This window comes from Colletotrichum navitas (genome assembly GCF_030913465.1).
Source record: "Colletotrichum navitas strain CBS 125086 chromosome Unknown LY79scaffold_32, whole genome shotgun sequence".
NCBI classification, from domain to species: Eukaryota; Fungi; Ascomycota; class Sordariomycetes; order Glomerellales; family Glomerellaceae; genus Colletotrichum; species Colletotrichum navitas.
The window spans coordinates 168,530-192,066 of NW_026850578.1; the positions used below are offsets into that span (position 1 = coordinate 168,530).

Genomic DNA, 23,537 nt, shown 5'->3' on the forward strand with positions numbered 1-23,537 from the left:
CTCTCTCTCTCTCTCTCTCTGCCAGGAACACAAAGTTCGCATCGATTTTCTAATAAGTATCAATCAAATGGGTATCCGCTACACTCCAATGCATCTATGCATCCGTCCACGCACCCCATCCAAGTTCCGTCTTTTTTCTCTACCCCGTCCACGTCTCAGAAATATGCGTGCCTCACAGTATCCAGGCGGACTCGGTGTAGTCCTTAGCCCTCTTCTGCCCCGTGTTCTGGTTGTACTTCATCCAGCACCAGATTGAGTCCGCGCCCTGCTCGCCTGGGGAGATGTACACAACGCCTCTGCAGGGCCCCTTGCGGGACTGCGGCTGCAGGCTGAAGGCCGCGCAGAACCGCACGCACTCTTCAAAGTTCTTGGCGGGCACCCGGGCAATGTCGTTGAACGGGTAGTCGGTGCCGCAGTCCTTGCTGAAGGTGAGGTTCGTTCCGGGCACCTGGTACGTCAGCTGTGAGCCGCTGCCCGGGCACTTGTTGAGCCCGATGGGCGTGCCCGTCTCGGCGGGCTGGCTAAGGTCGAAGGCGAGCGACGACGAGGCAGTCGGCGTAGCAGTTAGCGAGGTGGTCGGCGAGGCCGTCGGTGTCGCGCTCGTCGAGTTGTCCGCGAGCGATCGGAGACTGCCGGTGATGTTAGTCCTACGCTGAGTGGTCCAATTCTGAGATGCCGGTGCGGCATCGGTGTGTGCGCGTCGGAAACCCACCTTTCGATTTCATTGTTTTTGTTCGCGAGCATTGCGCCCAGCCCTCCCGCCACGCCGATGAGCGCGCAAAATAGCAGGCTGGACAGAACAATGAGCCAGAACGTCGGCTTTCGCAGGCCACATATCGTGCCGTCCTCGGTGCGTCTTTTCTTGGGCGTCAACGAGTCGTGGTTGTAGCGGTTGTAGTGGTTGTTATCAGTGTATGTCATTTCAGTCTGATTCGTCTGAGGCGTGTGTGCATGGTAATGTTGGTCATAGCCATTGTATGGCTGCTGTGGCGTAGGCGCAGGCTGGTACGCCTGCGGCGCCGTACTGTAGTCGACGCCAGTGTTCACTTCCAACCCGTCAGGGACGGCGTCGGCCTCGGGGCCGGACGCACCATTGGTGTTCTTGAGCATCTTGTCGGTCTCGAGCGGTGGCGAGTCACTGGTGTGGCTACCCCCGTTGAGGTAGAAATTGTCGTGCGGATGCAAAGAAGTCATCACGCAAGAGGGGAGAGAAGAAGAAGAAGAAGAAGGAAAAAAGACACAGAGGAACAAAGTAGAGGGGACACTTTGATAATATGCAAGTGAGACGAGTCAAACCAGTGCAGGACGGGCGAAACTACGGGAGGGGCTGCTTGGGCACCTGTACTGGGCGCTCCAAGACAAACTTGGACGCCAATCTATCCCCCATCGTCGTCGCAGACGTAGGTCTGGCGCGGAGACTGGAGAAGCTTATGCTGTAGCCTGGCCGCGAGAATGAGGACGTAAGGGAGCATTGCCCATGGCTGCGGTTGTCAAAGGAGTCGGACTATATTCAGCTTGGGGGTGCTCAGCCGCTGGGAGAGCAGGCTGACATACATCCGGCCAATGATCAAGGCCTTGGTGGGATTGATCGGCGGCCAAGATGCTTTGGAATTGGGTACTTTGGACGTGAAGGATGCAACCCCCAGCCGGATCTAATGCATCGTTGGGTCATGGAGCTTTGCCAATCTGCCATCCTACCTAGAAGTCAGCCTAAACGACGCCATCAGACATACCGGTAATCTAATTTCCCCCAACGGCCGCCAGGGAAACGGGGATTGGCTGGTGCCTAAGAAAATAAGACGCGTATCTTGATTCTCTTCTTGTATCCGTATTGTGACCGTCATAGGATCAACCACAACCAAGACCATCTTGGTTTCCCCAATGTGCGCAACCACCAACCTTTAAGCTTATCTTATCGTTGCTCAGGAACCATGGACTGACTGACCCCGGTCGTCCCACTCACGAAAACGCGAATGGCGGTCTGCCTGGCGGGATCCTAGGCCCGGACCGAGGGGAGGCTAGGTAGTAAAGCCACGAACAAAAAAAGCCACCTAGAATGGAACCCATAAATGAACACGCTTTGAAATTGGGGTACAGGTAGAATGCTACAGCGATTTGCTCGGCGGCCAGTGACTAACCCTATTTAGAAGGCACTGCCACCACCGCCACTGCCACCGCCACTCCAACCATTGTTGTGGGCTATTTTTTGCTGGCGCTGACATAATGCATTCCGAAATAGGCTTAACCCACTGGCCGCCGAGCAAATCGCTCTCGCATTCTACCTGTACCCTTGAAATTGCAGGGTCAAATGCATCAGGTGCTGCGCAGACGAAGGGGAAGGCCGAATATGAAGGCCGGAGAAGTGCCGCCAAATCCGCGAAATGACCGCCATAACACGCTTGAATGCGGGTTTTCCAAGTTGAGAACAAAACCAGACCCTTTTTTCCTGCCGTGCCATTTTTCTTTTCGGCCTCGCTATAGTCCGACGGTCCTAGAAATCTCTCAATCATGGACCGTCCCGGTTGGTGGCGGTGACCGGCAGAGAGAACTGCGGTTGAATCTCCTTGGAGCCACTGAGGTGGAGGCGCAAAGCCCTCACATCGTATACGTCCACTGCGCTTGACGCACCTTTGTAACTCAACGATCGTATGTCGTTCTAGAAGGCTAGGCTAGGACGGATGGGCCGCACGGCGGTTTGTGTGGTTCCAATGGAGCAGTGCACATCGTCTGATCTTCGTGGCAGAGCGATGACATTCATGCCCATTCCCCGCTGCCCGCTGAAGAACCCGGAGTACCCAAACGACTCAGGAAGCCAGTGCACTTCTATCCCAGCACCATCGTCACGTGGGCGGAAGACACTCCTGTGTATATGTCTGGCGCTGTTGAGGTTTTGATGATGTGGCGATCCCAATAAGCCTTTCATAGCGTCGCTATTTCCAAGCAAGGACGAGAACGCGGCGCGTTTTCAAAGACAAAGAACAGAGGGTAAGGATTAGGTCGTGACGTCAGATCAAAACTCGAAATCTTATTGGCATGTTCCTCGGCCTTGACGCGTGTAACGGCCGAGTGCGCGCGTCATCGCGAACCACTAGCATGTGGTTCCTGTCAAGGTCAACGGGTGCACCCATTGCTGTCAGCCCGATCTCATCACCTTTACAACAGGGTTGTCATCCGACCTTGAACTCATTCTCTCAATCTCTCTTTCCACCATAGACCGCCGCAGGCAAACTCTGACATGTGTCGTTGGTTTGCATATCTAGGCAACGAGCCTCAGCTGCTCGAAGATGTCGTCATCCGGCCACGCCACGCCATAGTCAAGCAGAGTGAGCGGAATGGCGTTCAAGCGATGGTGGATTTCCGTTCGTTCTGCTAACCAAGGACGGCAGTTGATGTACACTTCCTCCCGGCCGGCCACACACCAGTGCAGCCGTCTCTCGGAGAGCTCCAAGTCGCTCCACTGGCGGCCAGCGACGCGGGCTCGCCAAACGCGCTGACGAATATGGATGGGTTCGGTGTGGGGTGGTTCACGTCGTCGGAGTGCGATTTCAAGCAGCACACGGACTCCAAGTGGCCGGAATCGCTTCGGCCTGTTGTTTACAAGAGTACCCGGCCACCGCTCAATGATCTGGTGCTCAAGAGCATCGTCCGGGGAACCAGCAGCAACGCTGTGCTCGCTCACATTCGCGCGGCTCCGGGCCTGACGCCCGTGGTCGAGACCAATTGCCACCCGTTCGTCTTTGGCCGCCACCTGTTCGCCCACAACGGCATCCTCGGTTCGTTCCCGAGAATACGAACAGCGATATTGCAGTACCTCCCCCTGAAGTACCAGCAGGCCGTCATCGGGACCACGGACGCCGAGCATATTGCCGCCGTATACTTCTTCATCTTGTGCGGCAAAGACGGCAACTGGGAGTCGGCGTACGATGCCAAAGATATGGCGGTGGCCATGAGGGAGACGATTGTGCTGCTGGAAAAGATGCAAACCGAGTTCGGGCCGGCGGAGCGGGAGTCTAACACACTGAACCTCGTAGCCATGTCCGGTAGCTCGCTAGTGGCGGTGCGTTACGGCAGCCCAAAGGGTCTGGAGCCGCCCAGCCTGTACTACTCGACGACGGCCGGGGCGACGCTCAATCGCAAGTACAAGGGGTTCCCGAGCGACATTAGCGGCTCGGGGGACGGCGATGCCGAAGAAGACGGCCGGCTGGAGAAGACAAGCCACGGAGAGCACGTGGTGGTGGCCAGCGAACCGAGCACCTTCAATAAGAGCGAATGGGAACTCGTAGAGCCGTCGCAGATGGTAGTGGCTGATATCTCGGCCGGGGTCCATGTCGAAAATCTCTAAAGGTGGTGCAGCAGTTGTACTGTGGTCTGCTTTGGTCTGCTGTGTGGTGGCGGTGCTGTGCTTTGTGCAGTGGGAAGTCGAGCATAGTATCCGTACATAGTTGAATTGGTTGGTGTGTTTCAGAAGTCAGCTAGCCAAGGTATGGGGTAGACGGCACGGCAGAGGTGCCTGGCCTGGACCCGTTCGTCAACGCTCACCAACGCGTGGCCACCACTTGTATGGCGAGTTCAGATCGATCAAGGTGCCCCCACACTTGTCAACGGCTCCCCCTTGCCCTTGCCCCTGCACCCCCTCTTCATGCCGTCTCTCCCCTAGTTTTGAAGCATGTCAGTTTATTAATATGTACGAAGTATGTTGATGTTGGGTGCCGGCAAAGGGTATGTATGCCAGGGAGGTAGATCCAGGCTGTTCTGCTTACTCTCTGTCTGCACGGCATCGTCGGCTTCTCGGCCGTGAGGGCCCAGTTTGTTCCCCGCCCGTGGCGGATCAGTGCGTCCGAGCGGCGACGCGGTACAGAAGATGAAGTCTTGTCCCCCGGTCGTCATCCAATCAGGGGCGTGTTGGAATGCTCGATTTGGCTTTGTTTGCGCTGGTTGGTGTTATTTATGTGTGACTTGCTAGCAGGGCCGGTGACAGCAAACACTTGTCATCCGTATCCTTGCTATGGGACGGCAGGTTGGACGAGAGAGAAAAGGGAAATAATCGCGAAAACGCAGCGAGATGAAAGGAGCCGGAGAATATTTCGATTTGATTTTCTTTTTCTTTCTCTCTCACCAGGCCGTGTGGTGCTTCGATGATATGCGTTTTGTATTTGGCAAGTATTATATGGGAAGGACCAGGAAGGTGGAGGAAGTTCGTGGACCTCCGACCCCCTGCGCCTTCCCCGTCATCTTGTGCTCGTTCGCAGCTTCTTACCTCAATAGGAAGTCATCGTACAACACAATTAAACCTCCAAAGTCCTCTTAATCCACCAGCAGTTCCCAATCTTCAGCTCTGTCTTCTCTCCCTGTCACTGTCACTGTCTCAGTCTCTCCATCTTTCTCATCTTTCCTTGTCCGCTCCCATCTAGTCACTTCAAGCTCCAAGGAACAATTGTTTCCATGGTTAGTACTACCTAGTATTGCTAGTAACCGATTGGATCATCGATACCTAGCGTTGGGCATGGATCGCAACTGATCGCCCGGCTGAAGCACTTACACACACTCTTCCACTCTCGCCTATTCATTCCTTCTTCACCTCTGGATACGATCATATTTCAATATGGTCGGCTCCTACTTATTCCCCTGGCTTTTCCTTAGCCTGCTCTCCCCTGTCTTGGCCGACTACGATCAATGCTACTACGACGCTGGCCTTGCCGGCCCCCGGGAACTGCTCCCCTGCCTACCCGCAAACGAGACCGACAATGGCGTTAGCTGGTGTTGTATGGCCGGCCAGTTCTGCGTCAACCAGGCCTGCTACGACGGCAAGTCCGGCGTCACCTACCAGTACGGTTGCAATGACCCGACATACAAAGACAAGAACTGCCCCGTCAAAGGTGGTCTTGATAGAGGTAAGCAACCATAAACTCCGCCGTTTGGTGTTGCTTGGTTATGATCAAAGATCTCGACACTGACACGCCTTTGTATAGCCAAGTCCCCTTGGATTGGTCTTGTGCAATGCAACAACGCGAACGAGGGCGAGCTGAAGTTCTGGGCTTCCAACCATCCCGACACATGCGGCGAGAACTGCCCGACTGAACCTGATCAACCTCAGGTGACACAGTCAGTCTGGCCTTTTGAGATCCAGCCGTTACCCCCTATCAGCGACTGCAAAGACCTGGGAAAGAGAGTGCTCGCCATGTATGCCCCCAGCGCCTTGGGGTCGACCGGCGGGGTCCCTGCGACTTACACACCACCCCCAGGCAAGCCGAGTCCGACTAGGCCACCGCTACGCAGCAGCTATGCGACGACAACCTCCATTCCAGTCACTCAGTCTGCCTCGCAGGTCGTAAGCAGTGGCAGCAGCATCTCTACTTCTTCCGCTACTCCTTCCGCTACTTCTTCGGCCACTTCTTCCACAGCCTCTGTCGCCACCAATGCCCCCGCTGCACTAGGGCCAAGCTCACCAGCGCTGGGCAACGGCGCCATTGCCGGCATAGCCGTCTCCTCTACGGCTGTCGCCTTCTCCGCTCTCTTCGCCATTTTCATCCTATTGCGACGTCGTCTCGCTCGCAAACGTGGCATCAAAATAGTCGCGAACGAGACGGAGCATGACTGGCCGGCCGGGCCTGCGGAACTACCCGACGACGACAAGCACAGTCAGATGCACTTTTACGCACCATCCATCATGTCGGATGTTGGTCACCACCGCTCAGCCTCGAGTGTGACTTTCAAGCCATTTCCCCCGAGTCCAATGAGCACCCTAAGATCAATGAGCTCCCTGAGAATACCGACAGCTACATACTACTGTTCGCCACGTCAGTCGACGCTGGCTGAATTGCCCGAGGACACGATACCCATACCTATACACGAGATGCCGGCCATCCACGAAAGGGCGGAGACGCCCTGACTAAGGCGTGGAGGAGTTCTCGCAGGGACGGACTCATAATTCATGTCTGTAATGAAAGGCCAAAAAGCGTCAGCGAATCTGTTTTTTGTTTCCCCCCACTTTTTCTTAGTTTATAATCAATAATGAATAACGAGACAATTGTTTGATACCATCATCTCAAGAATTACTAAGATCTTTCAAGCCTAGGTCACAGGACTTCCACTTTGAGATTTAATTCAAAAACTTCTTGCTATTAATATCAGTCTTTGAACTGTTTCTATCTATGGTGCTCTACTTCAGGGTTTGAAGTTCCAGAAACCCATGCTGAATTCAACTGTTTTGGAATATCCTCTACTTTGACTCTGGAACAATACCGATGAGGGGTTGGCGATTCACATGTTTCTGGTTTGTCAATGACTTAAGAATACTTTGACTCCATCTTGAGTGTTGTCAGATATATGCGTAAAGAGGGTAAGAGGGTGTTGCTTGCTATCTGTCGCGCAAAAACAACGCCATTATTTGCAGTAGCACAACTAACGCCTTATATTACCTTATTATAACACACACCCCTAGATCACAGGTAGCCCCGCTTATGTAGATCTACTCTAGGAAGAAAGCCTCTATAGCCCCCTAAAGGTACGTACTCCCCTAGGGCAAATACTGCTATAACTCTTTAACCTTATAATTAGGTACATCTTGCTAAGGTCTAGGTAGTTGCTGTCTAACTTATCTAGGTAGAGTATCTATAAGCTGTCCTTAGCCTTAACAGGATTTAAATCTATAGGGTTTATAAAGCTTAGACACTAGCTTAAGGGCTATACTATTAAGGTATATGGTATTAACTAGGCTTATAATTGTTATATAAAAATAATGCTGTCAGTTATAGTAGCATAACTAACGTCTTATATTACCTCATTGTGGCACTATCTTTATGTGACAACCTGCGACACCTTCAGGTCCTCCTAGCCCATAAGTGAAAATAGCCACGAAACCTAATGATTCTTTTCTGTCTGCTGCAGCAAGCTATACAACCAGCCTTGATCTGGTAAAACGTGGCCCAATCTCCGTTAATCAATGCTCTTCGACACCTTCGAAAAGCCTTCCAAATGGCATCAGAACGTGGATGATGTGTCGGTTGCCAGACTTCATCTGCTTCAACAGGACGTTGAAAATGATGCTGACATCGCCGGGACTCAGAACACGTCGCGGTATGGCCCCGTAAGAGTGTCAGAGGTGACCCTCGTAGGAACTTATCTTGAGCGTGGTCTCGAAGGGCGAATGCTGCATGAAGCCAATATATACGGCATAGATCGGCACCGTCTCGCGGTCGAGGGTGGGTTTGAGCTTCTGGGGCGATATGAGCGTGGACGGGCCTGACGGCGCGTTCTCGAGGATGGATCGAAAAATAGAGGTCAAAATTCGCCTATTGTGGCTTCGACACACGTTCCGCAGTCTATCACAAGTCTCGATGGTGGAAAATAGGGCAGGGAAGTCAGGGGGGAGGCAAAAGACCTTCACCATCACCTCCACGGGGATGTAATCGAAGACGGATCGGCTATGACAGAGGTGATCCAGATTTTGCAGTTCATGCAGAAATGCTTTGAAGTGTGGATAATGCGAATGGTGATGGTCGGATCAATCGGTGTCGTGGCTGTGTGAGATGGTTTTTGAGCCAGGAAACTAATAATAAGCCAAAGAAAATGAACCACGTGACAACCTCTCAACCTCTAATTAGGTGACCGGCGGCCTGCGGGAATGTCCCGCTTGTGGTCGTACAGCCACGGCGCTGCGTGCTGGTAAGAAGCGTTGTATAACCCTGGCCGCGGAATGATTAGCCCTTGGGAAGTAGACAGTATAGAATAACCTAATCTAATTACGGGAACTGGTAAAAAGACGCGATGCAACCCATATACTAATCAATAGAGGTTCTTCCGTAACAAAAATGTTTCCTCCATGTCCACGCAATGAAAGGCCGGCACCACTGGCGCCGCGGGTATTACCTCCCCGTGCAAGTAGAGGCCCTTGCAGACGAGGCGGCACTGGTGTTCGACGCTATGGAGGAGATTGTGCCAGGAATAGAAGCAGTGCTCTTGATGGAACCGGAGATCCGTTTAGATAGTCACGCGCTCTACCTCCATGAGAACCGCTTCCGACGCCGGCCTCTCGAGGTCCTTGTCGAACGCCCAGGGGCTCATGTTGTAGTCGTTGTACGTGCTAACGAGTTCCCCGTTGTGACACTGAAACGGCACCCAGCCGTAGGCCATCATGTCGAAAAGGTAGCCTCTGGCTTTGGCTTCCTGCACGGACGAGCCGCAGCTTTGTTCGCTGGTGATATGCTGCGCGGGAGGTCTCCTCTCTGAGAAAGAGTATTCGTGCACAAATAGAATCATGGATGGATATAGTCGCTCTATACTCCCATAAGTGGTCTAGTGCAGTTCACGGATGAAATACCGCTGTCGAACTCAGTCCACGGTCTTGGGGCTCTCGTTCTGGCAGCGTTCCTGATTCAACGGCAGATCGTACTCTAGAATGTCGTGGAGCTTCATGGTAAATATGGTAAACAGGAACGTTTGATCGTAGATTTGGCTTTGAGAGACGCCAAAGCTAATAGGGCTTGGTTGGGGGCGATATGACTTACTGATTGAGGAAGTTCGTAATCTGGCAACTGTTGGAATCGTCGAAAAGCAAAACAGCTTCGCAAACCAGAGAAAGCGCGGGGTTTCGGCCCTTCTTCGGTTTGTCCTCCTTGATTCTAGCTTTTCAGCTCATGGAAAGCCTCCGAAATGGCCAGTGCATGAGTGAAGTTTGCGTACTTTGCATGTTTGTTTGCTGAAGATTTATCCATCAGCCTGCATGTTGACAAGGGGGTCATGTTCGTTATGTCTCAAGTTGGTCTGCGGCCCTCGGCAACAGCCCCAACGGACAAGAAAAGCGCTCAAATCAATGCACATGCTGTTAGTTCACTGTGTGTCCCCCTCCCTTGGAACTACTGATGAGGTTTCTGCGAAAAAGTCGGTCAGGAGAGTCTGACGATACCTTCCCAATCCACATCAGCAGATACAAATCCGACAAACAACCACTAGCCGCATGCGGCGACTTATCCTAGCTAACAACATGAAGTTTGCTTCCTTCATCAGTGGGTCGCGTTATCAATTTTCCTATTCTGGTCACAGTGCACGTCTATGATGCATACACGCTCTCAGTCACTCATGAGCCTGACGATGGACCGCCTTATCGAGCGAGCGGTTGGGACCCTGGGAAAAAAGCACAGAAAATCCAGAACTAGATGTTGATCACAGATAGCACGGCAATTCTCCATTGGACGGGATATGAATGGATGCTCACCGCATTTGATGTCGGCTGCTGGAGCCTGCTGAGAGTATTCATAAGTGAGAACGCTCACCCACACCTCACGTATCTATTATGATCACCATAAACACTTTCCAGAGATTGTTCTCCTAGCGACTACGAGCTTTCGATTTTCGAATTCTGATTCGCCCAGTCTTCTTTGTGGTCAAGTGATAGAGTCATCAGGTTCACAATGTACTTCATCCAAATTCTTCTCCCCCTTATTGTCATCATGGCCTCGGCCACTGCTGCACCCTTTCAGCCTCGAGCGGATGTCACTCCGAGGTGGGTTCACTCAAGCCCTGCTATTGCCAGCCTTGGCGATGAGGGGCCTATTGGCAGCGAGTTTGATCAGCTTCATCAGTGAGGTGAGTCAAAACGCCACTTCTATCAAACCGTTTACTCTGACTCTTAGCTACTAGGATCTCTTGTGACCACAATGCACGAAGACTAGATTCAACACCTTACTAGCAAAATCTTTGCGACGCAATAGTGAGCCATGATACGGCTTACTGGAAACTGGGGAATCCCTTACTGTGTGTCTTAGTCAAGGGTGAAGAGGTTGAGCAAGATTGTAAATAGCATGAATGAATACGTTTAAAGCGAATACATCACTTCTACAGAAGGTGCTCTAGAGTATGACATATTTTGGTTAAATACAAAAGCTAGATCCCACCGGACTGCGTTTCTGTTTAGAGATTACATCTTGAAATTGGCGATGATCTTGCGTCGTTGCTCTGAGCTGTTTCGTGGCCAAGTCGTCTGCATCTAACATGCTTCCTTCTATCTAACTTCACGGGCCTTTGATGTTACTATTATGCGAAGAAAATGCGGTTTTGGACACGTTTTCATAGGTATCGCCATTTACATAACCTCTGACCTCGGTGTATAACTCAATACTCCGCTCCTACAGAATCTGACAAGTACGGAGGGTTGACCAGAACGTCGATTCTCCAGGTCTTGCGTACCTGCGGGCCATCGGCTCCCAAGTACCTTTTCGAATGAAAGCTGCAACGGTGCCATCACGGTTAGCAAGATCATTTGGCATCGAGCTCCCTGCCCAAGAACCATGGACCGCAAAGAGATGCGGGAAGTCAGGACGCCACTTACCTCCAGCTGATGTTGGCTTGGACGACGTTCTGAATGCCTTTGATGTAGCGCTCAACTTCGCTATCTACAGCCACGTCCCAGCATGGCATGCGAATCATCACCTCATCCCACTCGATGTAGCTCTCCTCAAGCAGGGACCCAACTATGTCGAAAGCTTCTTGCGCAGATTTTCCATTCATTCGACAAGCCGCAACCATGTTGAAGGGGCATCCTTCAGACTGTGCAAATTGCAATTAAAGTATCAGCACTCTACTCCATGCAGCACTCTACTCCATGCATATCAGATGGACAAACACGACTCTAGTACAAATGCGCACCTCTTCCTTGCGATACGAAAGAATATCGTTTGATCTACTGGGGTTAGCTACGGTGCAATCTTACAGCTTTGTACGCAGCATATGATGCTGATAACTGACAGGATGACGAGGTCTGCCCCGAGGCGCTCCAGAGCCTGGATCGCAGGATCCTCGAATACGTCGTCTGGTATCTGCAAAGAATGCGTGTACTCGATCAAATGGTAAAGCGGCGCGACTCCAACGGACAACCGTCTTGTTTGCAGCATGTCCTGCAGGGAAGGGAGACGGTGGCTCGTGAAGGTCTGCACGTGTCTTGCCACCCCCTCAGCGTATAACTCCATGGATTTCGCGAAGCGTCTCTGGACTCCTGAACAAATCTATCATCAGTACCTAAGTCGCGAAATGGCCCTCATACCGGAGGGGAGGGGAGGACTCGAGCACACCTATGGGGGCACACTGTTGATAAGATTGGTCTCAGCAATGGTGTCACTCTTGCAGCAACCTCAACGTAAGGCCTACCGCTGACAGTCTTCTAAAGACATCATCGTGGGCCTGAAAAACTGGCAACTTGGTGCCGATGTAACAGCTCTTGCCCAGCATGTTTGACATGAGACTGTTGAGTACCTGCCGCGATGTTTCCAAGTCGGATCTTAGATGTCCGGAATCAAACACTGGAAGACAGTCAGATACGTTCCATGAAGAAAAGAAAACCTTTTCGATGGATTCAACTTACTGTCGTCAAATGGGAAGACCTGGATGGAAATGTCAGTAGAAGACATAGTAGCGCATTACAATAGCATGGGCCGAGAAAATCATTTCCCAGAAACTCACCCAGTTTCCCCAGTCACACATGGTTTGCAGGCGGTCTTTTGGCGCATCCGGTGCGGCAACGGAGCAAAAGTACGAGAAATCGCAGGCGTTGACTCTCTTTTGCATTTTCAGGGAAAAGGAGCACTTTCTGGTTCAGAACCGTCAGTCATCACCACCATCACCACCACTGGAAAGTGGACACAAAGACTTCGTCCGCGTACTCTGTAAGCCATTTTTCCGATGCCAATTTGGCTGTCCTGTAGTTTCGATTTACCCTGGGCTCCTGGACCAGGAAGCACCTGAACATGTCAGGGAGCACGACAACCGTCCGGGCAGCCATCGTGGCAACCAGTTTATTAAAGATCGTGAGCGTCTCGAGTATGTGTGACGAAGCTGGAAGTCCATGATGACCATGACACAAGATATATATCTCTATTTCTAGATATGGGTCTTGAGGATGGCTGACGAAACTGGAAGTTCATGATGACCACGTCACATATCAACACATATTTCTATTTCTAGACATTGGTGATCACGTACGAAAAGACACTCTATAGTCTTATGATGCATGGCTAGCTCGCTTGGCGCTGAATGATTGGTCTAGGCAGAAATGTGCCAGACTAAAATATTACCCTCATGGAGTATTTAGGGTGTATGGTAAAAGCTATTCTATTTTCTTCTGAAGAATGCAAGTCCACAAGAACGCTTACTGTGAAAGCCGTCAGGATGGGCGCTTTCGCTTTTGCCAGGCCAAACGACGATATGCGTGTGGTGGGGAATTACTCCTTCCGCTGGACCGAAGACCACATCCCCAAGGATAAGACCGAGCACCTACGGCAAACTTACGACGAGGTCGGCGCGGCAGCGGTCGCCAGAATCCAGGAGATCCATCAACAGGCCCTCATCGAGAAATCAGGCAATGCGGAACACCTGTCCAAGCTCGACCTGTTCGCCGTCCTCCAAGAACACCACGAAAAAGATGAAGCACTGGGCCAGCTGTGGGATGAAGTGTGCACCGTCCCGGATTGGGTTGACTGGGAGCAGCTTGCGCGGGGCCAGAAGTTCTTCTACCGTTATGCGCTGGCCAATCTCATGGGTTTCGCCCTGCAGGGCTTCGTTGGCGAGAACTCGGCGTCAGCGGGGGTCGTTGAGGTCCTAGTGCGCACCGGCGGCTTCAGGACCCGCGTGCTCTTCAGGAGGCTCCTCGAGACTTTCCAGATGCTCCTCGAGGTCACTCACAGCCTCGAATACGTCCGGCCTGGGGGCCGCGGGCACACAACGGCCGTCCGCGTGCGTCTCCTGCACTCCATGGTGCGTCAGCGCATCCTCAAGATCGTCCAGCACAAAGGTCCATCATATTACGACGTCGAGGCGTATGGAGTCCCCATCAACACGCTGGACTCGTTGCACGCCCTGACGACCTTTGGCTGCAACCACGCCTTCATTCAGTTGCCCCTCATGGGCATATCCGTGCCCCAGCAGGAAATCGAGGACTACGTCGCGCTGTGGCGGTACCTTGGCCACGTGCTCGGCACGCCGACGGACCATTTCACGTCGGCGGCCAAGGCGAAGGTTCTGATGGACAGCATGAGCTTCAACGAGCGTCTCATAACGGACATGTCGCTCGTGGCCGGCCACAACTTTGTCGAGACGGTGCGCGACGTGCCGCCGGTGTATCTCTCGGCCGGGTTCATCGAGGCCGGCAGCAGGGTGCTCAACGGCGACGCACTGTGCGACCAGCTTGGCATGGGGCGGCCGGGCGTGTACCATTACGCCTGCTTCCGGGGATTTTGCTGGCTGGTGCGGACACTTACGACGGCGCAGCGGTGGTTCCCGCGGTTCGGAGAGAGGGTTGTCGACTACAACAGAGAGATGCTCCACAAGGCCATCATCCAGAGCCAGGGCGGCCTCGGGGGCGGGAGCAAGATGGAGTTCAAGCATGTGCCTGACGGAACCCTCACGAAAAAGGAGGATAGACTCGGCAAGGTCGCGCAGCTGCGGTTCTACGAGCGGCCGCTTGACCTGGCTTGCTTCATTTACTTCGTTCTAGGGTCCCTTTTCGTCGCTGGCGGACTGGCTGTGGCTGTCAAAGTAGCGATAAAGCTCGTCGCATCGGTTCGTCACCACACGTTGGTCTGAATGGATACTGCGACGTTGGGAAGCTGGATATGCATGTATTGAAGTCAGTTACGTTTGGTACCCTTTGTCGTCTATAGGAAGGGCCCGGCGTTAACAAGAACTACAATAATAATCCTAAGGCTCAGCCTCGGGGAGTGTTCCCGTTTGGAGTGGCATCTCGGAACGGTTGACGTAGTGTCGATTCGCGTAGTCGTTCGCCGCGTCCAAGCTGATATAAGTATGCGAGGACGCAATATCCACGTCGGCGCCGCCGCGGCTCTCGTTGTAGTAGAACGTGCTGACCGCGAAGTTGGCATTACAGAGGATATCTTGGCGCAAGAAGTCCGTGCAATGATCGGCACAGCCGTCAGCGACAATACATATGTTGTTGAAGCTCACTCTCATGTTCAGGTGCGATTGTCTCACCCAGCTACTCACCTTGAAGTGGCTGCTTTAATCTGGTAAATGCATAGGCGAGGCTGGGGTGAGCGGGTGAGTAAGGTGAGCAGGGTACCTGGTGCGCTCACTATAACGTCCAGGCGCAATCGCCTCACCTAATTAAATAATATTAATATACTTTTATGTTAGACCATAAGCAAAAAGGAAGAAGAAAAGCTATTGGGGTTATAAGCCAATAAGAATTATTCCTTTCCAGTCAGTAGGAAGAAGGGAAAAAAGCGAAAAATATGTGATTCGAACCCCATGACCTTTGGAAGGTTAGCAAAAAGCAACCTCTTTGATTGGAAACAGACCCGTTACGCCATTCAGCGCCTGCAAGTCCGAAGACAGCATATTTGGTCTCTTTGAAATTTATATACTTCACATTGAGAGTGGTTCGGCGGCTGCAGTGGGCGACATAGTCTCACGTGCCCTGCCTCAGCACACCTCTCGACACATCTCTCCCAGAGGCCTCTTTTCGCCCTTCAACCGCAACAACAACAACGACTTCCGTTAGTATATATAAAGTCTCCTTTGCCGCTGATTCTGGCGCCTCATCGGCATCGCCAAGCGACGGAGATCCGCGGCGACGAGGAGGAATAGAGGCACCAGAAGGAGGAGAAGCTGCACAACAGCCGGACCCAGCCATGCCCTGCGATGATGCTTCCGACTGAGGAACCTTTCGCGGGTGTCTGGGTCTCTCTTGCCATCTTCCAATGGAGTGTGACCAGTGTTCCTGGTGGGACGACTAGACGAAACGAGAAGGCCGGCAAAGTCGGGCACCATGATTTATTACCGAGATATGATCTGCGCGACAGAAAAAAGAGGTAGTTCAGATTCCCTCATCGATCTCAACAGCAAATCTCAACATGTCTGTGGGGAATTAGGACGAAGGCGAAATGACTAGAATTCAATATTCCACATCATTTTGACTGCAAAAGGTTACAGGAGGTAGGATTGACGAGAAACAACCAGCCTAGCATTCGCAGCACACAGTGCTATCTTCAAGTAGCGGTGAAGGCCGTGATATCCCTGTAGGGCCTGACAAAAGAACATGTCAATTGGTCTTCGCCAGGAGATGTTTGTCGCTCAGGACCATTCTGTCGGGTCAAGACCATTGCTCGAGGTTCATGATGTGGAAGCCTAATGTTCCTTGTAAAGCCCCCGCCAAAACTATACCGAAAGGTATGAGACTTATCTAGTAAATATGCTGGGCGAGGCCTACATTGGTTAGAAACCAATCTATATCCTAGTCCTAGTGCAGCAACGGCATGCGTAACGCAGAGCCGGGGGCGGGTTCCAACTGCTCATTTATGCGCCGTCCATGCAGTTTGACGCAAACAAGAAGCTGAGCTGCTGACAATGTAAAAAATCCACGGCAGTGGAGCAATGTCCCGTAAATAACAGATGGGAAAAAGTGCGGCTCTGAACCTGACGTAGACCACGGTCTGCCTCATCCTGCGTTCGCAAAGCTTGCGCTGCATCCGATTCTGTGAAGTCTCAAACCTCAAGGAGATGAGTTGGGCCATCGTTCAACTTGCAAGTACAATACACAACACGCACAAACGTCTTTCAACGACAATTGCTACAGCCTATCATGGAGTCGGACTCAGCCTGCTCGAGCGTCAAGCTCCTATCCGTCGACGGTGATACAAGCGGGGCAGATCACAGTCAGCTCTGTCATCGCTGCGAAAGTGAGATTGCTAAAGGCACCTCACGGATGCACTTTTCGGGTCTCAGGCTTGCCTTGATGTTTTGCGGGCTTCAGCTTCTGCTCCTGGTTTTCGGTGGCCTAGTCTTCTATTCCCTCCGTGCGGATGAGAGAACCTCCGAAACTATGGATCCCCATGGTTGTAAGTGTCTTCCGAAAGCGATCAGTTAAGACGACAAACATTCGTTGCTCACTTGGCGACGTCTCGTAGACTTTGCGCTCGAGCGGTACAATGCTACCGACAAAGCCTACGACATTGTCGACGCCGCGGACCCGTCGCCCGAAGCCGATCAATTCTGGCATGAGTTGCGGAATGGTATGTTGACTTTCAATGTTATCCATGTATGCAAGAACACTTACATTTTCCCCTTCTCAGCGGACGGCATAGTTGCGGTGGATGGGGGTTGGGCCAAGCGGGCTAACCTGCCGCCAACCGTGGATCATCCCCACGAACCTCACCTGAAATTATATCAGATCAACGTATTTCACTCGCTTCACTGCTTGGTAAGTGCTCAGAGCTGCAATGTGGGGGCCGCTGTGATGCTGAACCAGAGCCAGTATCGCATTCGCAACCGGTTGATCTCGAACTTCACGCTCGACCAGTGGCCACGCAATGATATCCATACAATGCATTGCCTGGACCACATCAGAAACGATCTCATGTGCCACGCCGACATCTCACTCTCTGGCTCGGATGAGTTCGTCTCGTTCAACAGTCATGGCCACGACCAAAAGTGCAGGGATCTCGGCGCGATACAGGCGTGGGCTAGGAAGCATAGCTGGCCTGGCTATCGCGACTACTTGCGAAGTGTTATTGGATATGATCTCAACGAAGCTGAACGAGTGAACATGGCAACTGCTGGCAAAGGCCATTGGAACAAAGCGCATAGCACACTTGATAAACAGAGCGGGAAAATTGAACTGTGGTTTGAAGAATAAAACTGGCGTCTTCAGGCGTGGTTGACACCTTTCAGCCCAGAAATGTTTCAGCATCTCTCTGCGCCAATACACGGGTCAGGTATGTGCCGGTTGGATGACCAGCAGAACGGTGCTCTTCGTCATCGTCACTCAAGACGGCTGCAATAGTTGGGAGAAATGCCAGAGCAATTGTCAGGGTATCTCTATGCCTATTTGTGCCAGTTCCGTAGCCCAAATCCGGAAACCCCTAAACAAACCATGTTGTGACGTCACCACCGAAATCCTTAAAACGCCAACCAGGCCGGGATCATAACCAGCGCATCATTGCAAAGATGGATGTGTGCAGAGTCCTTGGCGGCGGCGGCCTCACCACTGACGGCGCCCGCCACGGCCTCTTCCCCCGAAGCCACCGCGGTTAACGCCGCCACCCATTGCCTGCTGCTGGTCATAGCCGCCGTACTGTCCCTGGTTTCCACCAAAGCCCTGGTTGAAATTCTGGCCCTGACCCCCCGCGTTTGCCTGTCCTTGCATGCCGCTGAACATGGCCGACATGGCCGAGGGGTCCATCTGGCTGGGATCCATCCCCTGGCCCATCATCTGCTGCATCATGGCCTGCATTTCGGGCGGCATGCCATCCATACCACCGCCAGCCATGCCGGGCATGGCTGCGGCCGGCGCACTGGCGGCAGCGGGGTTCATGCCGCCCATCATCATCATGCCGAAGTCCTCCATCATCTTCTTTTGACCGGCAGCGATTGCGTCGCCGCTAAACTCGCCGCGGATGGCCTCCTGCTTGGCGGCATAGAGCGCCCAGGTGAACTCATCAAAGCCGTAGTTGAAGTAGTCGCTGATGTCGGTACCGGGTTTACGCCATGGCTTGTCGTTCTCGGTCAGATCTGCACATAGGTTAGCGATGCGACACCTCATGGCAAGGGAACGGGGTGGTCGTACCTTCGTCGATGTTGACGGCGGTAATGGGCTTGCCGACGGGGGGGTAATCGGGATTCGCGTTGACGTCGATGGTGGACTTGGAGGCTGCAGCGGCGGCCTTGTCGGCACTTGGAATACCCGACGGAAGGTCAGAGGGCGAGGCTCTTGCAGAATCTTCCTCCTTCTTGGGCGGGGCGGCTTTGACGGTCATGTCATTCGAAGCCGACCTTTGTGGGATGTTTCGGATGTCGCTGTAGCGTGACTGTCTGTTTTTGATATCAGAACATAAGAACTGAGCGGCTTTTTTGGGTGTTGGGAAGCTGCAACATACGTTGGAGGTGCTGCCTTTGTGCCGTCTTTGCGCTCGGTGACTATTTCGATATCCTAGAACGCGCGAGAATGGTCAGTCACTTGATGCTAAACCACCTAATGAAGCTGGACTAAGCGACGGATGGATATGAAAAGCACCCACCGAATCGTCCTCGTCTTCGTCCATGGCGCCACCCTCATCTTCCTCCTCGCCTTCCTCTAGCTCCTCCGACTTGGAATCTTGTTTGGGTGAGTTGCTCTCCGGGGCCGCATTCTCTGTTGTCGAATTTGCTGCTGGTGGTGCTGCTGCTGCTGTTGTTTCAACCGCGGGCTCCTCGGTGCCATAAAAGTCGTCGTCCTCGTCGATATCCATAGTGGGCTAGGGGTGCAGCGATGTCGTCGTCTGGAGGGTTTGGTGGTGGTGATGTTACGGCAACGTTTGCAGGTTGCTTCGATTTCCCAGGTGTAGGTGCGGGTGCATCAACGGCAGGAGCTCGAAGCTCCGTCAGTGGTTCCAGATCACAGGCGCGGCCAGGCGTCAGGAACGGCCGCCCGGGCCGTCAGCAGTCGAGAGCATTGACCAATCAACAGTGGGGTCAGGCGGCTGCTGGGTGGGTCCCAGGGAGCGGTGAAATGGCGGACCGATCGGCCAATCAGCGCCAGTCGCATTCTTTGCAGGCAGGTACAACAGGAACAGCTACAGGAGCTCTGCAAGCTGCAAATGGTCCGTGCATCGGTGTTGTGGCCGCCAATTCTTTTGCGTTCACCGCGCAGCCGCAGCCGCAGCCGCAGCCGCAGACCCAGCCGCAGGAGCAGCAGCAGCAGCCAAGAACAACAAATACTTCAAACCACCTTGACCGTCAACCGAATCCAGCTGCAACCAGGAGAAAGTCCTCGAGGACACTCTCGTCTGTACCCGTCAGAAACTCACCCGGACCGACCAACCTCGTCGGACTCGAGAAAAAGTCCAACATGTTTGGACGATCCGCAAGCGCCACCGGTGGTGGTTTGAGCATCAACACTGGTGCTGCCAATTCTGCGTAAGCTAAATGGCCTTGGATTGTCCATGCCCCTATGTTCAATGTCTTATCTGACACTGAGCCTCTTGTTTAGTGCCGGCTCCTCTTCGGCAACCACAGCAGGTGGTGGGCTCTTCGGGAACGCGGCGGCGTCGACGCAGCCTGCTACGAGCGGCGGACTTTTCGGCGGTACCCAGACGGGCGGGGGAGGTCTCTTTGGCAACAAGCCGGCCGCACCAGCGACTGGTGGTCTTTTTGGCCAGTCCCAATCTGCAACACCCTCCCAACCTCAGCAGTCCGGTGGCGGCGGTCTTTTCGGCTCAGCCCAGCCTCAACAGCAGCAGCAGCAGCAGCAACCTCAGCAGCAGCAAAGCGGAGGGCTCTTTGGATCAGCTCAGCCTCAGCAGCAGCAGAGTGGAGGCTTGTTTGGTGCATCCCAGCAGAAGCCGGCTACGGGCGGTCTCTTTGGCCAGAGCTCGACCCAGCCACAACAACAGCAGCAACCTAGCGGAGGACTCTTTGGTGGCGGCAACACACAAACTCAGCAGAACCAGGGCACGGGCGGCGGCCTTTTTGGCCAGAGCCAGGCTCAGAACCAATCTAAGCCGGGCGGTCTCTTGTGAGTGGACTTTTGCGGACGATTGGTGTCCAAATAACCAGCTAACCGAAGCAGCGGCCAATCTCAAGCAGGCAACAACAGCTCCGCTCCGGGCTTGACAATGGGCCAGTCGACGACTCAACAGACGGTCCCCGGCGTGCGCGTGGATGTGTCAAACATCAAGGGCACGACCCGGTTCAACGACCTCGAGCAGTCGATCCAGACCGAGATGGAGAACTGCGACATGATGATCCAGCGGTTCATGGCGCAGGCATCCGAGATTCGAGGGTTCATGGCCGCGCACGGCGGCGACCTCGAGCAACTGACGACCGACGTCAACTGGCTACAGCGCAAGTACGAGGGTGTCAAGACGACGCTGGACGAGGACATTGTCACCATGGCGCACCTCAAGGACCTGGTCAAGTCGGACGCTGACATCGCCAAGATGGCGTTCGCGGGCGCCGACCAGCTCAAGCTGCCCGCACACTACCACCAGACCTGGCTCACGAGGGGCGGGTCCGGGAACAACACGACGAACGGCAGCCAGGACCGCAACGTCGAGGACGTGCTCACGCTCTTCTCCAACGAGGCCGACCGCCTCAAGGAGCTGCACCAGTTCCAGGTGCAGAAGATCAAGGAGATGGAGCAGCACATGCCCGGCGTCGAGCACGGCCTGTACGAACGCGTGCGGGCCCTGAGGGACCAGACGCAGGTGCCGGCCTTCAACATGGTCCTCGATCTGCTGGAGACGATCAAGATGATGGGCGACAAGATCTACGAGGCGGCTGATGCCATTGTCGACGTCCGCGAAAAACTGACCAAACTTCAGCGTCAATACCCGACAAAATGAGACACCAAAGAGGAAATAGGGAGTAATGTCGATCCTCGACTGATGGGATGGTTTGGGTCGGACCAGGAAATGAGTCTGGGAAGCAAACGGCGTTCAGGTTCGGCCAAAAAACAAACAAAAGTATATACCGGCAGCATTGGCAGGACGACGCATCGGAAGAGTGTCCGGCCTGCTTTGAAAACCCATACTCGTCTCGGCTTGGATACGGGACCTTGGGTCCTTGCATGTCAGGGTGTGCGCAAACTAGGGACATTAGCTTCCTGCCCACGGGTGTCCATCCTGGCCGCCTCCACGGCCGGGATCCGGGTGCCGATGCGGAAGACGCCCTCGAGGCGGTGCGCCAGCGTCGGTCGAGGCTGGATGGACGGTCGTCGTTGGATGCAGGCAAGGTAGCTTTTGCCACGATTGTAGAATAACCCATCTATCTAGAGCGAGGCGGCCGAGGCCGTTGATACCCGATTGTCAAGGGAAGGACCCTGACTTTCATCACCACGCCTCCCCCCCCCCCCCCCCCCCCCCAAAAAAAAAAGTCGAGTCAAAAAGAGAAATGAAAATGCGCTGTGGGTGTGATTATGAATTGTGAATTGTTTACTACCTCTTTCCTCTGTAGAGAGGTATCGCTGGGGTATCTGAGAGCCTATAATCCCGCTCAGCAAAGCCGTTCATCCCGCCCAACGCCCGGTGATGCGATCGCCTCTTTCGTCAGTCGTTCACTGGGGGAGAGAGGAGCGGGATGTTGCCCCAAGTGTCTCCCCCCCCCCCCCCCCCCCCCCCTCTCTTCGAGCGCGAATCCATCCGCCTTTGTTTCAATCAATGTCCCTCTCATGATATTTACTTTTTTCCCCCTTTTATTTTTCCTTCTTTCTTTGCTGATCCCGCTCGTCATCATTCAATTCCTTTCCGCCCCTCCGTCACGATCGTACAAACCGGATCTAGTACGACCCCTCGCGGCCGCCGTGGTCGTCGTCGCCGCCATCGTCGTCGCCGTACTCGCCATCGTCGAAATAGTTCTCGGCGTCGTAGTCGCCGGCGTCCGAGTCGTCGTACTCGACGTCCTGTTCCTCCTCCTCGCCGCCCTCCCACTCGTCCTCGACGCCGGCGCCACCAGTACCGCCGCCGGCGCCCTCGGCCCCCTCGGCCCCCTCACCCATCCTCTCAAGGGCCTCGAGCTTCTTCCGCGCGCCCTCGGGACCGCCGACGTCGTCATCGGCGTCATCGTTGAGGTGGAAGACGTCCTCGGCGGTCGGCAGGGCGGTGATCCGGCTCAGGCGCAGGCGCTTGGCGTCACCTCCGCGACGGCGCTCGCCGGGGCCGACGTCGTCGCCGTCAAGGGCCTCGTGCAGCTCCTGCGGGAAGAACTCTTTGCAGAAGGGGCGGGCGGCGAGGTCGGGCAGGGCCCTCTCGGGGCGGGAGAACTTTTGCGAGTAGGTGGGCACGGCAGTGAAGGGGTCGGCGGTGCCGCGGGTTCGCACGCCGTACTTTGCGTTGACCTGGTCCTGGCCGTACAGCTTGCGCGTGTTGCCCGGGTCCATGCCCCAGGTGCGCTTGCGGGTGTACAGAGGCCCGTCCTGGAACTGGCGGCGGAAGAGGAGGAAGGCGTTGACGTTGGCGCGCTCAAGGTCGGAGAGAGGCTTCGCTGTCGGGACCGCGTAGGCCTGCGGAGGTCACGAAAGTCAGAAAGGGGGGGGGGGGGGGGGGGGTTCTTGTACGATCAACTGTGACAAGAAGGGGGTAGGGGGGGATTACGCACTGGGAATAGCTCCGAGGGCCGCGTGTCGGGGGCGTGTTCGCCGTTATCCCACGATAGCTGCGGTCCCTGGCGCCCCCCGCGGCCACCACGGCCACCGCCTCGTCCTCCTCGCGACATTGCGTGTGCTGAGCGTCTGTCTTATCTATCTATGTAGCGCGCGGTGGTGATTGCCGATTGATTTACGGGTCCAGGGGGCCTCGGCCAGGAATTGGTATTTGTTGTCCTTGACTCGGTGAGAAACGAATGCGTCACGGAGGAATGGAAGGGTGGCGTGAGTACTCCGTAGTTGTGAGTCGAATTGGAGTTTGGAGTCTGCCTTTCGTTTATGGGAAAACCCGAACAGACAAAAAAAAAAAAAAACCCGAGGTGTCAGTCACAAGTCAACCTGCAGCAGCAACAGTTTTTGGTCGGTGCCATCGGCGGGGTCAATTCCGCACTGGCAAGCGACCACTATTCCACCCCTC

The 23,537-nt window shown here is 54.1% G+C and overlaps 10 protein-coding genes across 10 annotated transcripts; 5 read left to right on the top strand and 5 right to left on the bottom strand.

The window, feature by feature from the left end:
* Window positions 1-3: 3 nt before the first annotated feature.
* On the bottom strand, window positions 4-1,543 carry LY79DRAFT_221319 (uncharacterized protein). The gene is made up of 2 exons (XM_060551607.1): window positions 713-1,543; window positions 4-629 (listed from the first exon to the last, which is right to left on the bottom strand). The coding sequence occupies exons 1-2, from the start codon at window positions 1,192-1,194 to the stop codon at window positions 173-175; spliced, it is 939 nt and encodes a 312-aa protein (XP_060413806.1). The 5' UTR covers window positions 1,195-1,543; the 3' UTR covers window positions 4-172.
* Window positions 1,544-3,235: 1,692 nt separating this feature from the next.
* LY79DRAFT_516182 (glutamine amidotransferase class-II) lies at window positions 3,236-4,342 on the top strand (the record flags this gene model as incomplete). The annotated part of the gene is made up of 3 exons (XM_060554787.1): window positions 3,236-3,323; window positions 3,387-3,729; window positions 3,787-4,342. 3 exons carry the CDS (start codon window positions 3,236-3,238, stop codon window positions 4,340-4,342), a joined length of 987 nt encoding a protein of 328 aa, XP_060413807.1.
* A 1,260-nt stretch (window positions 4,343-5,602) lies between these two features.
* LY79DRAFT_516187 (uncharacterized protein) lies at window positions 5,603-6,816 on the top strand (the record flags this gene model as incomplete). Its single annotated transcript, XM_060554788.1, has 3 exons — window positions 5,603-5,891; window positions 5,970-6,638; window positions 6,716-6,816. The coding sequence occupies 3 exons, from the start codon at window positions 5,603-5,605 to the stop codon at window positions 6,814-6,816; spliced, it is 1,059 nt and encodes a 352-aa protein (XP_060413808.1).
* Window positions 6,817-8,564: 1,748 nt separating this feature from the next.
* On the bottom strand, window positions 8,565-9,531 carry LY79DRAFT_221346 (uncharacterized protein). Its single transcript, XM_060551608.1, has 2 exons — window positions 9,507-9,531; window positions 8,565-9,392 (listed from the first exon to the last, which is right to left on the bottom strand). The coding sequence occupies exon 2, from the start codon at window positions 9,256-9,258 to the stop codon at window positions 8,980-8,982; it is 279 nt and encodes a 92-aa protein (XP_060413809.1). The 5' UTR covers window positions 9,259-9,392; window positions 9,507-9,531; the 3' UTR covers window positions 8,565-8,979.
* Window positions 9,532-10,828: 1,297 nt separating this feature from the next.
* Window positions 10,829-12,915, bottom strand: LY79DRAFT_554987 (terpene synthase metal binding domain-containing protein). Its single transcript, XM_060557894.1, has 9 exons — window positions 12,654-12,915; window positions 12,454-12,580; window positions 12,356-12,374; window positions 12,142-12,293; window positions 12,066-12,078; window positions 11,743-11,989; window positions 11,644-11,677; window positions 11,327-11,544; window positions 10,829-11,224 (listed from the first exon to the last, which is right to left on the bottom strand). Exons 1-9 carry the CDS (start codon window positions 12,770-12,772, stop codon window positions 11,110-11,112), a joined length of 1,044 nt encoding a protein of 347 aa, XP_060413810.1. The 5' UTR covers window positions 12,773-12,915; the 3' UTR covers window positions 10,829-11,109.
* Window positions 12,916-13,106: 191 nt separating this feature from the next.
* On the top strand, window positions 13,107-14,628 carry LY79DRAFT_221406 (transcriptional regulator). The gene has a single exon (XM_060551609.1). It carries the CDS (start codon window positions 13,159-13,161, stop codon window positions 14,569-14,571), a length of 1,413 nt encoding a protein of 470 aa, XP_060413811.1. The 5' UTR covers window positions 13,107-13,158; the 3' UTR covers window positions 14,572-14,628.
* Window positions 14,629-16,585: 1,957 nt separating this feature from the next.
* Window positions 16,586-17,638, top strand: LY79DRAFT_590519 (uncharacterized protein; the record flags this gene model as incomplete). Its single annotated transcript, XM_060561163.1, has 4 exons — window positions 16,586-16,841; window positions 16,911-17,015; window positions 17,076-17,203; window positions 17,258-17,638. The coding sequence occupies 4 exons, from the start codon at window positions 16,586-16,588 to the stop codon at window positions 17,636-17,638; spliced, it is 870 nt and encodes a 289-aa protein (XP_060413812.1).
* Window positions 17,639-17,983: 345 nt separating this feature from the next.
* Window positions 17,984-19,229, bottom strand: LY79DRAFT_516190 (Fip1 motif-domain-containing protein; the record flags this gene model as incomplete). The annotated part of the gene is made up of 5 exons (XM_060554789.1): window positions 17,984-18,513; window positions 18,569-18,813; window positions 18,879-18,931; window positions 19,020-19,130; window positions 19,182-19,229. The coding sequence occupies 5 exons, from the start codon at window positions 19,227-19,229 to the stop codon at window positions 17,984-17,986; spliced, it is 987 nt and encodes a 328-aa protein (XP_060413813.1).
* A 599-nt stretch (window positions 19,230-19,828) lies between these two features.
* Window positions 19,829-21,323, top strand: LY79DRAFT_516194 (uncharacterized protein; the record flags this gene model as incomplete). The annotated part of the gene is made up of 3 exons (XM_060554791.1): window positions 19,829-19,896; window positions 19,970-20,494; window positions 20,549-21,323. The coding sequence occupies 3 exons, from the start codon at window positions 19,829-19,831 to the stop codon at window positions 21,321-21,323; spliced, it is 1,368 nt and encodes a 455-aa protein (XP_060413814.1).
* Window positions 21,324-22,255: 932 nt separating this feature from the next.
* On the bottom strand, window positions 22,256-23,190 carry LY79DRAFT_516254 (DNA-directed RNA polymerase III, subunit Rpc31; the record flags this gene model as incomplete). The annotated part of the gene is made up of 2 exons (XM_060554798.1): window positions 22,256-22,978; window positions 23,074-23,190. 2 exons carry the CDS (start codon window positions 23,188-23,190, stop codon window positions 22,256-22,258), a joined length of 840 nt encoding a protein of 279 aa, XP_060413815.1.
* Between the last annotated feature and the right edge of the window lie 347 nt (window positions 23,191-23,537).